General features: G+C 64.6%; 1 protein-coding gene and 1 non-coding gene across 2 annotated transcripts; one reads left to right on the top strand and one right to left on the bottom strand.

The window, feature by feature from the left end:
• The first annotated feature begins 474 nt into the window (after window positions 1–474).
• Window positions 475–12,709, top strand: LOC117653737 (ABC transporter G family member 20-like). The gene is given in 15 exon segments (XM_034399599.1): window positions 475–796; window positions 8,406–8,629; window positions 8,906–9,065; window positions 9,188–9,342; window positions 9,589–9,696; window positions 9,814–10,141; window positions 10,274–10,470; window positions 10,554–10,609; window positions 10,612–10,769; window positions 10,850–11,027; window positions 11,098–11,213; window positions 11,283–11,353; window positions 11,438–11,526; window positions 11,622–11,798; window positions 11,887–12,709. Coding segments are annotated over 14 exon segments (2,298 nt in total). The 5' UTR covers window positions 475–796; window positions 8,406–8,435; the 3' UTR covers window positions 12,198–12,709.
• On the bottom strand, window positions 10,185–10,257 carry Trnav-aac. Its single transcript has one exon. It is a non-coding gene; the product is annotated as a tRNA-Val (tRNA).
• Window positions 12,710–13,034: the final 325 nt, after the last annotated feature.

Raw genomic sequence — 13,034 nt, 5'->3', positions numbered from 1 at the left:
GCGCTGTGAGAAGCTGGCGACGAGAGCGAGAGATATGATGCGTTCAATCACATGAATGAGTAAAAGTTGAGGAGAGGGACTGTCAAGGCTTTCAGAAGAAACAACTGGGTAAATCCGGCGCAAACATCCCCAGACTTATATCTCTCAATGCAATCATCGCCCATACATTAAACTTAGCTCATTGGAAGCTAGCAGCGTTGCCTCCAATCAGATCGCCTCCTTTACGGTTCTATCTCGCATGGCCAAGGAGTCTAACCTGCGCGGCACAGCATGGGCAAAGTAGTTCTCCGGTGCTGGCGGATGCACACGGCACAGGTGGGGCGGGTGGGGCGCGGCGGGGTGCGGCGGGGCCCCAGGTGGGGTAAGGGCCGTGGGCCGGCGCGGCGTGCCGGTGTGGTGGGGCGCGGCTCCAGCGCGGTGCCGCGGTGCCCCATGCCGGCCCAGCAGACTGACAGGCACTTGGCATTCCCGCTCTGGCCGCCGCGCCGCGTGCCCGCCTGCCTGCTAGCCCGCCTGTCTGTCAGCCCAATCTCTGGAGCGCTCCGACCGTCCCGGCCCGCGAGGACCCTGGCGAGGACCAGGAGCATGGTGTTGTAGCGGCCGCCCTGCAGCAAGGAGGAGACGGACGAAACGAGCATGGTCTGCCCGCGCGTGTCGGTCTGAGAGGCAGACAGTGGCAGCCTTTGCCGTGCCTCCGCGTTACGTTGCTCCCCGTTCGCGGAAGTGGAAGTAGCAGACGACGCGGCTGCGGGAACCTGCAGCAACCTGCGGCTATGATTGGATTACCGTGAAGCAGGTAAGTGCACGCGCCGCGCCACGCCGCCGCGTGCTTGCCATGCGTGCGAGCGTGCCGCGCGCGCTGGTTGGGAATAGGGTCAGTGCATGAGGGGACGGGACGGTCGCGGTCTTCCCGGCTGGCGGCGCGCGGCGCGTCGACGGAGACGTGCTCGCCGGACCGATGAGCACCGCGCAGCACCGCGCCGAACGTGGTCCCGCGGCGTCTGCAGGCCGCCGCCGTCGCCCCCGCTCACGGTCTAGCCGTGCCTCTAGCCGTGCCTCTAGCCGTGCCTCTAGCCGTGCCGGGCCGCGCTAGCGTTTTGCCTGGCTGCGGTTTGCAGCCTCTAATTGACAGACTGGGGCCCAGGCTCGCCCAGGCCTGGCGTGACGCGCGCCGAGGCACGGCCGCACGGCGGCGCACGGCGGCGCGGCGGTCAAAGGACAAATAACGACTCCACACCCATTCTCAGTCTCAACACCGCGAGCTCAGCTCCGCCTTGCGAAACGTTACTCCCAAGGCGAAGGAGGCACTGGCGCCCATCCGCGGGGATGTGTGTGTGCCTTACAGTCCAGTATTCAGCTCAACGGCCACGGAGTCGTGCAAGCGTAACCGAGCCGCCACGCCGTGTGCGTGTGTGTGCGTGTGTGCGCGAGTCCTTCGCAATCGCGGGTCCATGGCGAGGTGACGAATAGCTTTGGTGCCTTTTCGCACCTGCGTGCGCCGGCGTGCGCTCAGCGCGCCGCGGACCACCTTCGTCGCGCACTTGAGGAACGGTCTTTGCGTGGTGCGTCAGAGGCCAGGCCGCAGCAACGCCGCAAATTCCGTCTGTTTGTGCTTTTTCCAATTGACCTTTTTATACGGATGGGATATAGTCTCGTCTGGCACGCTGGTCTGGTCGCGCCGCGCGCCTCCCGAAAACGAAACCTGTTTCGATTGCCGGGGACTCGGCGACTCCAGGACTCCGGGACTCCAGGACGGTCCTAGTCGGTAGTTGGTCGGTGCGGCGGGGCGTGGAGGCTAGGCCGCGGCCTGGGTGGAGTCCAGCGTGGGTCTTTGGGTCTGGACGGCCAGGCCGTGGCCAGGCCTCGGCCTGCATCAAGTCCAGCGTGGGTCTTTGGGTCTGGATAGAGAGGGAAAGCGAGGCGAGGTCGCCGCGTCGGGAGGCAAGATGCGTACCGGTAATTTATCGTAGCACAGCAGCGGAGCAGTAGGCAGTGTCCCGTCCACTCACGTAACGCCACCCGGCGGCCGTCGACAGTCCGATTCCGATTCCAAGCAATCTCTGTGTCTCTCTCACACCGCCATGGTACACCCCACGAGTGCAAGAGAGACAAAGCGACGAAATCGCTGTTGAGAATCAGCGTGACGCATCCCTGCCCAGCATCCCCTGAGGCTCGGGCCGCGGGCTGCACAGGTTGCCTGTCCGGCATCGTACACTTGTTGACGTCTTCGTGAGCCCCCCGGCCCCGCCTGCGGTCGCGGGGCTACCGCGACACTCCGCGCTCCGCGGTCGGCGCTGCACGGAAGTGCAGGGAAGCTGGAGCCGCGCCGCCAGAGCCACCGCACTGTAAAGCCCGGCAGACTGTGTGACAGCGTGCTGCCTGGGTGCGACTGGGTGCCTACATGGTGAATGGGTGCCACGCTGCCACCGGTGCGGACTCGATCCGGGAGGCCCGGCCGCGGACAACGCGACAGCCATGGCTAAACAGCCCCGGGCCGATCATCGGAAGGGTGGCAGACACATCGCTCGGCGGCGATGATAGCGGCCGCGGTTGCCGCCAAGCTCCCCGGCCCGGTTATCGGCCATCAGAGACGACGAGGACGGCGAGGAGCGCGGCATGGCGGCACGCACGCACACCCCGGGGCCGAAATCGATGAATCGATACTCGACCCGTTTCGCTGCTGCCGGGGTGCGACGACTTTTGAAGGGTCCACGCGACGGCCAGGGCTCGGTGACGACGTGACGACGGCGTGGTTGTGGTTCAGCGGCACCCGCGGCGTGCCGTACCACCGCGATGCACCACCGCGCCCCGCCCCGCCCCGCCCCGCCGCGGCGTTGACCGCCTTTGCGCCCCCCTCCCCTCATCTCCCTCCTGCCGTATGCGCCCCGCCCGCCCCGCGCTGCGCGGCCAGAGCCAGGCAGAGCGCAGAGCGGCGCAGAGCGGCGCAGAGCACAGCGATGACGTAACGCCATGTAACGCAGTGTGTAACGCCGGACCGGAACAGCGGGAACGGCGCGGGAACGCGCGGGAACGCCTCGCCAGCCGGGGAGGGGAAAGGTGCCAATGCCCCGATCGCACCCGATCGGCCTGATAGACCGAGATGCGTTCGGACACCGCACAGTGGCCCAGAAGACCGGTGGAGACGGCCAAAACTCTATACATGCGTTTTGAGCTCGCTGAACAGGACTCGAACCGAGCTTGTGACCCCACCAATAGATTCCTCGTAAGGAGAGCAATCCATTGGTGGGGTCACACGCTCGGTTAGAGTCCCATTAAGCGACTCTGGAGCTCAAAACGCGTCTTGGCCGCCGACGCCGGCCTTTGCACGTGCACCAAGGCCCGGCTGCCCGATGCAGCTATCAGGGCACGCCGCCACACTGCACGTGTGCGTGACGGTGTAATGAGTCTGGCCCGCGGCATCAAGCGGCCGTTTGCCGTTCGCTTGTTTAGCCTCCAGGCGGTCCAGGTCCGCTCCGGCAGTCATTCTCCAGCGGCCCGGGCTGCGCTGCGCCAGGCTGCACCAGGCTGCACGCGGCGTCAGGGAGCAGTTCCGCGGGGCCGCGGCAGCTGCAGCCGCAGCCCCGCGGGTCAACCCACCGGGCCAGCCCACCGGCCGAGCGGCCGAGCCTCCCGCCCCTCCACAATGACCCTCCTCTCGCCGGCCGCCGCCAGTGCCGAGTGCACGAGCACCGCGACGGCGCCGTGCTGCTTGCTACTCTAGGACTCTAGGCCTCTAGGACCCTAGGACCTTAGGACCCTAGGACTCTGGTAGGACCTTAGGACCCTCAGCTCTAGGAATAGGAATCTAGGTCTTAAGGATTCTGAGACCGAGGACTCTAGGAAAGGGACTCTAACTAGCCAGGCGCTCCGCCATCTTCCTAGCCTTCATGGCGTGCCGCAGGTGCGAGATTGCTCGCCGCTTTTTAATCCCCGGAATCCCAATTTATTCGGCGCTAAAAATCTATTGTCGCAGCGGGTTGAAGGCTATGGCTGGTGGTGACAAAGGCCGCAAGGATGGTGACGTGTCTGCGAGTGTCGAGTGACTTCGGTAATGAATACATGACGAATAAAAACGGCCCGCTCTGCCGACGCGTTGCTGTCGTTGACGAACCTCGCCACTGTTTGATTCGGCACCCCGGAAGGCTTGACGGAAGGCGCCAGCGAGGGGAAGTCCAAGCGCAAGCGCCGCCGCGACGCCGAGCTAGTCAAGCAGCGCGCGCTTGTCCTCAACGGACTTACAACTCTCTTCCCAATGTGTCCATGCCCATAAGTGAGCGTGCGGTTACACTCACACACAAAAGCGTGCGTGCGTGTGTTTGTGTGTGTGTGTGCGTGCGTGTGTTTGTGTGTCTGCGCATGCACGCGCGTGCGTACGTGGCCGCGCGCGTGTAGGGGCGGCTTGCCAAAGGCGTGCGGCGTCAAGGTGATGACGGGCCTGCGCTCTTCCGCGCGCGGGGCGACGACGCGGACGACGCGGACGTGGCTGGATTGACACCGCGGATTGACATCGGTAGCCTCGACTGATCATTATTTCGGTTCGACGACGGCCTGGCGGGCCTGGCGGGCCTGCCGGGCCTGCGGGCCGGTGAGTCTGAATGGGAAGTCCGTTTGGCTCGGCGCGGCCGGCCTGAAAAACACGGCGAGGCGATGAAGCTCGTCACCGCAACGCCGCAGCGCCTAAAAGGTGTGACAATGATGAATCAATCCGCGCGCCGCTCACAAAGACCCCTTTGTTCGTGCTCCCTTTTGTCGCCGTCGTCGCGGAGGCCCCCCCGCAGTACCCCGCGGGCTAGCGGGGCCTAACCTTGGCCGTGCGCGGCGCGGTGCGGTGCGTCGTCGCCGTAACCGCCGTGCCGTGCCGCGCCGCGCCACGCCGCGCCTTTTGGTTATGCGGTCTGCCCGGTCGGCCCACTGTTGGTCCAGCCCGCTCCAGCCGCGGCCCGATGACCGATCCCGGAACGAGACCATCGCACTGGCCGAGTGGCCACACGACCGCTGCACAGTGGGCCAGAAGACCGGTGGAGCGGCCAAAATTCGAGACGCGTTGACACCAACCGACCGTGTGACCCCACCAATGGATTGCTCGTTCGGAGAGCAATCCATTGGTGGGGTCACACGTTCTATTCGAGTCATAATTAGCGACTCTGGACCTCAAAACGCGTCTAGAATTTTGGCCGCTCCACCGGTCTTCTGGCCCACTGTGCGCTGGAGGCGGCTGGAGGCTGTCTCTACGCCCGCGGCGAGGCCCGGAGCCAGGAGCCCGGAGCCGTGCGCCCTAGGTTCCAGGCGGTACTTACTGAGTGCAGCCCAGCCCGCAACGGACAGGGCCTGCACTGGAAGCACGCCGAAAATGCCGAATCCGCGCACATTTCTTGTTCGCTTGAACGGGAAGGTGCATGCGTGCGTGGCACTGCGTGGCACTGCGTGCGCACGACGCTGACGATGACGGTACCCGGTACCTGCTCGAGTGCCGCGGCGCCCCGGGGCGCCCACAAGCAGTGCCCACAAGCGTCCACAGCCAAGCGCCGCGGATGTTTGTCGAGAGTCCACCTCGTGTCCCAACCCAGCAGAGCGGCCGGCCGCGCTGAGCTGAGGCCCGCCGCCTCGTCCACACGTCCCCGCGCACACTTGTCAAAGTTGCCAAACGACGAGGGCATGTGTCTCATGTCCGTCGCCCCGTCGCCCCGTCGCCCCGTCGCGCGGCTAGAAGTCCTAGTTCTCGGCCCGCCTTGCGTTGAGGTCTCTGGCCAGTCTCTGGCTCTGGCGAACCGTGCAGTGCAGGTCTCCGGCACTGGCCAACTCGAGAGGAACCCGCAATTTATTTCCACGGGTTTTAAGCGTTCATAGTCGGCCCAAAATTAATTAAAGCGAGTCAAGTTAGTTAAAGTTCAAAGTTCCCCACGCTGACCAATAGAGCTGTATACTAGAGTACACGAGCCCGTTTGACCAGTGAGTCGGACTTGTTCGGGCCGTCCGCCGCCGCCGTCTGCCGGTGTGTGGTGCCTGCCAAGTGGCAAGCAGACGCGGATACAGAGAGGGACAACGCCCCCCCCCCCTCCCCGGCACCTAGGCAGCCGCCTGAAAGGCAGGCAAAAAGCCATACTTTGCCCCCGCGTGAGTAGGAAAAAAGTGCGAGTACTTTGCCCCTCCCCCAAAACGCCGCATCTGGGTCCGCCACTGGCGCCAAGTATTTGCCGACACGACGGCGACTCGCACCGGATGCCGGTGTGTGCTGTCGGTGCGCCCGGTGAGGGCGTCAAGCTTGGCGTCAAGCTTGGCGTCAAGCCCAGCAGAATGTCGCGGCGCTGCCAGGAGGGAATGACCAGCGCTCTGCAGCCGCCAAACCGATTCTGGTTGGGCTCATTGAGTCTCGTACGCCCACACCCGCATCGACATCCATATCCACCGCAAGCGGAAAAGGAAGAACAAGAACCTGGTGGACAGTGTGGTGGAGGAGCGGCGGGTGGGGGAAGCGCCAGGATCGCGAGACTAACCACTGTAGGACTTTACGCGAGACAGGCGATCGAGGGCCGAGAGCGAAAGGCTTTAGGGCATCACGTCCGCCAGCGTCTCCCCCCTCTCACTCGCTCTCAGCCTCAGCAATACCGATCGTCCCGGACAGAGAGGGACCCTCCGTGTGGGTGCGAAAGAGACGGCGACAACTGTTCGGAATTGGATGAGTTCTCTGCTCACACGCGGAGCCGTTTAGAGCAGTTTGAGCCACTTATTGGGCTGGCGGCGATGACCTAGAGACTGGATGTGTGCCGGCCCCCCCCTTCCCCTCCGGCTAGGCTCTGCTCGCGGGCCCTGCTGCTCGCGCCTCGCCGGCCTCACGACGCCGCCGAGATGAGGTAACCGCGGTAACAGCGCCCCGCCCGCCCCGCCGCGCCGCACTGGACGGGCCCCGCTCGTTTCCAGTTCCGGCGTGGCGTGGCGTGGCGTGGCGTGGCGTGGCGTGGCGTGCCGCGGCGCCAAGGCGGCTCCAGCTGCTCTGCAGCACGCCCCCGCCCAGGGACTACCAGGGACCAGGGGCTGGAGGACTCCGCACGACCAGCACGACCCACTTGGGCTGCTGGAGGCTGGAGTGGCTGGAGGGCCGCTGTATGTCGTGCCACGACGCTAGGCGGACGGCGCGCCCAGCACGCCGCCCACGCACGGGCCAAGTACGCAGTGCCGCGCCGAGACGTAACGCGTAGCCGCGTAGCGGTGCAGCGCCGCAGCGCCGACCTTTCGGCGGGGAAGTACCGCGGGGCGGTGTGGCACGGCCTAGCCGGGCTGGCGGCCAGCAGTCTCGGGCGGCCAGTCCGGCCAGCACCGCACTTGTCGCGCTGTCTCGCTCGCCCCCCGCGGCAGACTCCGAGAGTGCGAGAGAGACAGAGCGACGAGCGCGGGCAGCGGAATCGGGCTGCGGACCCCGCGCCGCCCCGCGCAGGACAAGACGGCCCGTGGCACCGCCAAGGCTCCGCGGTGCTGCCGCCAGCCCGCCAGCCTACATCCGCCCTGCCTGCCCGCGGCCCGCCTGCCCTGCCTGCCCAGACGCCACTACTACTTACCGGAGCCCCAGCAGCCTCAGCAGTGCCCAGCAGCGGCGCGGCTACAGCGTTCCATTCCAGTGGCGCAACGGAAACTGGAACAAACACCTTGCTCCGGCCCGCCGCTCTGTAAACACTCTCACTCTCTCTCTCTCTTCCTCGCAGACACTCACGCACACAGGCGTGCTTTGTTGCGAATTCAGCCGTCCCGCGAGATATAAAACGAGATACTATAAAGGATTGCAAAAATGAGGCTGCTGCCGTGCCGCGGTGCATGCAGTGTAGCGCCTCGCTGACGCAAAGCCACGCCAAGCGGCGTGTCGCAACGGCTGATTGATTCGGGGGCTCATCTCGCGCCCCACCGCGCCACGCAGTCCGATCGGGGCGCGGGTCCTGGGCCCAGCAGCGGTTGGCCCAGGGTTCGAAGAAGGGCTCGACTCTCGTGGGTGGCGCGTCAGCGTCAGTCTCCGGGTGGGGCGGCCGTCGCCGTGGGTCCGGTTGGCGATGTCGGACGCGGCGGCGCGGGAGGGACTGCGCCGCCGGGCGTTGAACTGTTGGACTGTTCGTCGTGCTGGCCGTGCGTCGCGCTGACGAAGACAAAGCAAACAGTACGCGGAGGCACTCCCTCAAGTCCCCGGAGTGCCTGGAGTCCCCGGAGTCCTCACTGTCCGGGACGGCGGGTAAATAAACGGATGACTTGACCCGGCGACGCTCTGTCATGCAAGTGCCGGGAATGGTCGGGAATGGTACCACGCGGGCCAAATTGTCCCCGAGTAGCGGGACGGGGCGGGGCAGCCTCGCGCACGCCACCCCTTGGAACGCCCCAGCCGAACCTGACCTCCACCAGACCTGACATGCAATCTGTGCTTCCAGGATCCCTTCCAGGATCCCTTCCAGACGGGCATGGCGCCCACCCAGGCCGTGATGGCGGCCGACCTGAGCGGCCGCCTGGAGGGCCTCCAGGGCATGGATAACGAGGACGCCGCCGTGCTGGTGCGCAAGGCCTACAAGGTGTACCGCAGCAAGTCCCTGTTCCGGAAGACGGTCAACAACCAGGTGATCCAGGGGCTGGACATGACGGTGCGCCGCGGCACCATGTAAGTGACGCAGTGCTTGAAGGAGGAACCGTTTCGGGATTGGCGTTCCGTTGGCGCGGCAGCGCGGCCCGCCCGCCTTGCCTTTGAGTCCTTTGAATGGCCGACGCCACAATGGAGCCGCTCTGTCCTTCTCGCACTCACGGGGCGTTCCGGAGGGGCGCGAGAGGGACAGAGCGCTCTGCGTGCTCATGATCTGCATGTGCGTGGCCAGCGCCGTGGGACTGCACCGCCACCGCGCCGCGTCGAACCCTGTCGGACTCGTTCCCTTTGTTGCAGATACGGCCTCCTGGGCGCGAGCGGCTGCGGCAAGACCACCATGCTCAAGTCCATCGTCGGCCAGGACAAGCTCACCAGCGGCGAGGTGCGCACCCTCGGCCGCACTCCCGGGGCGCCCGGCTCGGGGGTCCCCGGCGCCGCGGTGGGGTACATGCCGCAGGTGAGAGGCCCCGCCCCGCCTCGCTCCACCGACGATGACGGCGGTGGACTCGGCGGCGGACTTCCAGTTGACCGATACCCATACATCCACCGTGCCCCAATGAACGCCGTCGTCTCCCACAGGAGCTGGCGCTGTACATCGGCTTCACCATCGGCGAGACGTTTCGCTACTTCGGCTGGCTCTCGGGGATCCCCAAGGAGGAGCTGGCCCTGAGGACGGCGTCCTTGATCAAGTTCCTCGACCTGCCCCCCGCGCACTGCGTCATCGGCCAGCTCAGGTGCGAAAGCGCAGAAGTGCAGCGGCGTGCTGGCCTGTCCGAACGAAGGGGCCGCCGTGTGGCTCCATGGCTGGCAGGCAGGCACAGCCGTCTGGCTCCCAGCGTCGCTTTGCCTTGGCTTTGCCCCGCACTGCTTTTTGAAGCACGCGGCGAAGGGCAGTCCTGTCCTAATGACAGCGTGACAACATGAAAGCAGCACGCACCGACCTCCGGACTGACGGCATGCTGCGTGTCTCGGTGTTGCAGCGGCGGCCAGCAGAGGCGGGTGTCCTTCGCCGTGGCGCTGCTGCACCAGCCCCCACTGCTCATCCTGGACGAGCCCACCGTCGGCGTGGACCCCTTGCTGCGGCAGAGGTGAGCCGCCAGTTGTCTATCCGCATTTTGCGGGGCCCGCGGCCTCGCGCCCCGCCGGTCTCGTCAAGTTTCGAGTCAAGTTTGTTCTCCTCTGGAACGTCACTTTTGATGCCGCAGGATATGGGGCCACCTGATGGACATCACGGCGGACGGCAGCACCACGGTCATCATCACGACGCACTACATCGAGGAGGCGCGGCAGGCCAACACGCTGGGGCTGATGCGGGAGGGCGTGCTGCTGGCCGAGGACGCCCCCGACCGCCTCCTGGAGCGCTACCACTGCAGCAACATGGAGGACGTGTTCCTGAGGCTCAGCGTCCTGCAGACTAGGAACAACAGGAACTCGCGGCGGGACGACGCGGACGCCGCGCTGGCGCAGGAGGAGCAGGGCGAGGCGCAGGACCGCAGCGCGCGCAGCGTGCTCGTGCCCACCATCACCGAGCAGGTAGGACCCGTGCGCAAGTCGTGGCGGAACGGTGGGACAAGTCCGTTCCCGACCAGGTTCGAACTGGAGACCCTCTGCGTGTTGAGCAGACGTGATAACCACTACACTACGGGAACTGCCTGTCCGACACAGTCCGTGTCACCACCGCCTCTCACAGCGCTGCCGGTGCGACGGCGGAAGTCGGCGTCCCCGTCGCAGCTGCCCCTGCCGCTGGCACCCCTGCCCTTCGGCCGGAAAGGCTCCGGCACCGCCAGGAAGGCGACGAGCTCGGCGACGCGCATGGCCTGCTTGCTCTGGAAGCACGTGCTGTGGATGCGGCGCAACGTGCCGTGAGTACCTCAACGCCTCACTTGCTGGACGACAAAGCGGACAAAGCACACTCAGGCCTGCCATGCCATGCCCCGCGTTCCAGGATGGTGTGCTTCTTGACGCTGCTGCCCGTGGTGCAGTGCATGCTGTTCGGGCTGACGGTGGCCGCGACCCCAAGGGGCTCAAGCTGGCCGTGGCCAACGACGAGGGCCTCTGCGGGGCGCCGGGGCTGGACTCGGTGGACACGTTCAACTGCAGCAACCCCAGCCTGCTGTCGTGTCGGTACATCAACATGCTGCAGCGCATGGAGTTCGACACTGTAAGTACACCAAGGCAAGTGTTCGCAGAAAGGGCGCGGCCGAGGGCGCGGCGGTTTTTAACAATGTTTCCTCGCGGCAGCTCATGTTCGACTCGCTGGTCAGCGCCAAGGGTGCGGTGGAGCGGGGGAAGGCCTGGGCCGCGCTGCACTTCCCGGCCAACTTCACCGACAACATCTTCGCCCGCATCAACGACGGCCAGCACGCCTCCAACGAGACCCTCCTGGGCTCCGAGGTCAACGTCTGGCTGGACAACTCGAGTGAGTGGAGGAGGGTGGAGGTGGCAGTGAGTTCAGGGTAAGGGCAAGTCTAACGCGCCCCTCGTTTCAGACTCGTACATCACGACGCTCATGCAGACCGACATGTCGTACGGCACGGTGGACTTGCTGCAGCAGATGCTGTCCCACTGCGACTTCAACCCTGCCGTGGCGGGGATCCCAGTGCGGGTGAGTATCCGAAAGCGCGAGCGTTGTTGAGTGTGCGCACATCTTGACGTCCTGCCCGCCTTGCTCCAGTTCGAGACCCCCGTCTACGGCCTCTTCAGCACCGAGTTCTTGGACTTCTCGGCGCCGGGGTGCACCCTGACGTGAGTACCTTTGGCTTTTGGCCGCGCCAGCCTGCCGCGCCTACCTGGTCGCTTCGTCGCTTACCTCGCCCGTCTTCCCCGCAGGCTCGTCTTCTTCATGTCGGTGGCCTCCGCCGTCGGCGCCATCCTGTCCGAGAAGAACGAGGGCCTGCTGGAGAGGAGCCTTGTCATGGGTAACGCCACTGGAAGAAAGGACGGCCGCCGCCGTCGCGCTTGGGGGCCTCGAGGAGCGACAGGCGACGCTCATTTTGTTTTCCTTGGTTGGCAGGCGTGACGATGAGGGAGGTGATGTGGTCGCACATCGTCATCCAGACCGGCATGATGATCCTGCAGACCATCATCGTGCTCGTCGGCTTCCTGGAGATCCTGCAGGTCACCAACGACGGCCCCATCTTCTGGGTGGTGCTCCTGTGCATGCTGCAAGGTTTCTGCGGCATGTGTCTGGGTAAGCGAGGAGATTTCCTCTGCAATCGCCAACCCGCAGCTTCAGAAAAATGGTGCCTATGGCAAGCCTCCCCTTGTTTCCCTCGCAGGCATGCTGGTGTCCAGCCTGACCAACTCGGACCGGGACGCCACGTTCGTGGCGCTGGGCTCCTTCTTCCCCTTCATCGTGCTGAGCGGCATGATGTGGCCCATCGAGGGCATGCACCCCTGGCTGCGGCGCATGGGCTGGGCGCTGCCGCTCACGCTCGCCACCACCTCGCTGCGCTACATGATGGCGCGCGGATGGAGTCCCGGCCCCGCGCACCCCGACGTCGTCTACGGCTTCCTGTCCACCATCGCCTGGATCGCCATCTTCCTCACGGCCGTGCTGTTCGTCCTCAGGCCCACGCACTCGCGGTGAACGGCGACCGCGGCGAACCGCGGCCAACGCCAGGACGCCGCTCTGTCTCTCTCGCACCTGTACGGGCGAAGCCCCGAATGCGAGAGAGACAGAGCGACGAAAACGACTTTCGGAATCTGTCGGCAGGGTGGCTGAGTGTGCGCGCGCGTGTGTCTGTATGTATGTGCGTGTCAATTAATTGTGATGGTTACTCGAAAGGCTGTGTGAGCGAGAACGTGAAAGGGCCAGGCTCGCCGGGCCAGGCGGTCTACACACTGGTGCTTCACGGCAGGGCATTCCCCGCCATATTCTCATTGTGTGTGTCTGTTGTAAAGTTGATTTGGAAGCTGTGTCGAATCCTCCAAAATTTCAGTCCTAAAGACTCTAGAATAGTACTTGTGAAACAATGTGGGTTAAAATTAAATCAAAGGTTAGACGTGGACTGGGTGGTGTTTATAAGAGAAGAGTTGTACTTTTTGTGCAGAAATAAAAGTCTAAGTTGCTCCAAAATAATTTAAAAAAAAAAAAAGAAAACAGTGTTTGTTGCCCCGACCCCCTGCTCACACACTCCGTCATTTCCCACAAAACCTGTGTTCTGCCACATTTCCTTACCCTAACTTCGCCAAATTTGGCCTCGAGACAACTGCCCATTTTTTCGGTAACAACTGCCAAATTGAGATTAAGAACTGCCCAAACAAGCCACAACTGCCCGTTACATTATGCCCGACCGACCATGGTCGGGCGAGTGCACGTCGCGCTGACGAGCGCCCGGCGGGCCTCCGGGTAGGCAACCGGGCGACTGCGACGTCTGCCGGCACGGCCTACCCCGATTACCATTACGGGCTAGACCACACATGA

This window comes from Thrips palmi, unplaced genomic scaffold, assembly GCF_012932325.1.
Source record: "Thrips palmi isolate BJ-2018 unplaced genomic scaffold, TpBJ-2018v1 HiC_scaffold_8, whole genome shotgun sequence".
Taxonomy (NCBI): Eukaryota; Metazoa; Arthropoda; class Insecta; order Thysanoptera; family Thripidae; genus Thrips; species Thrips palmi.
This window is presented reverse-complemented; position numbering and strand designations above follow the sequence as displayed.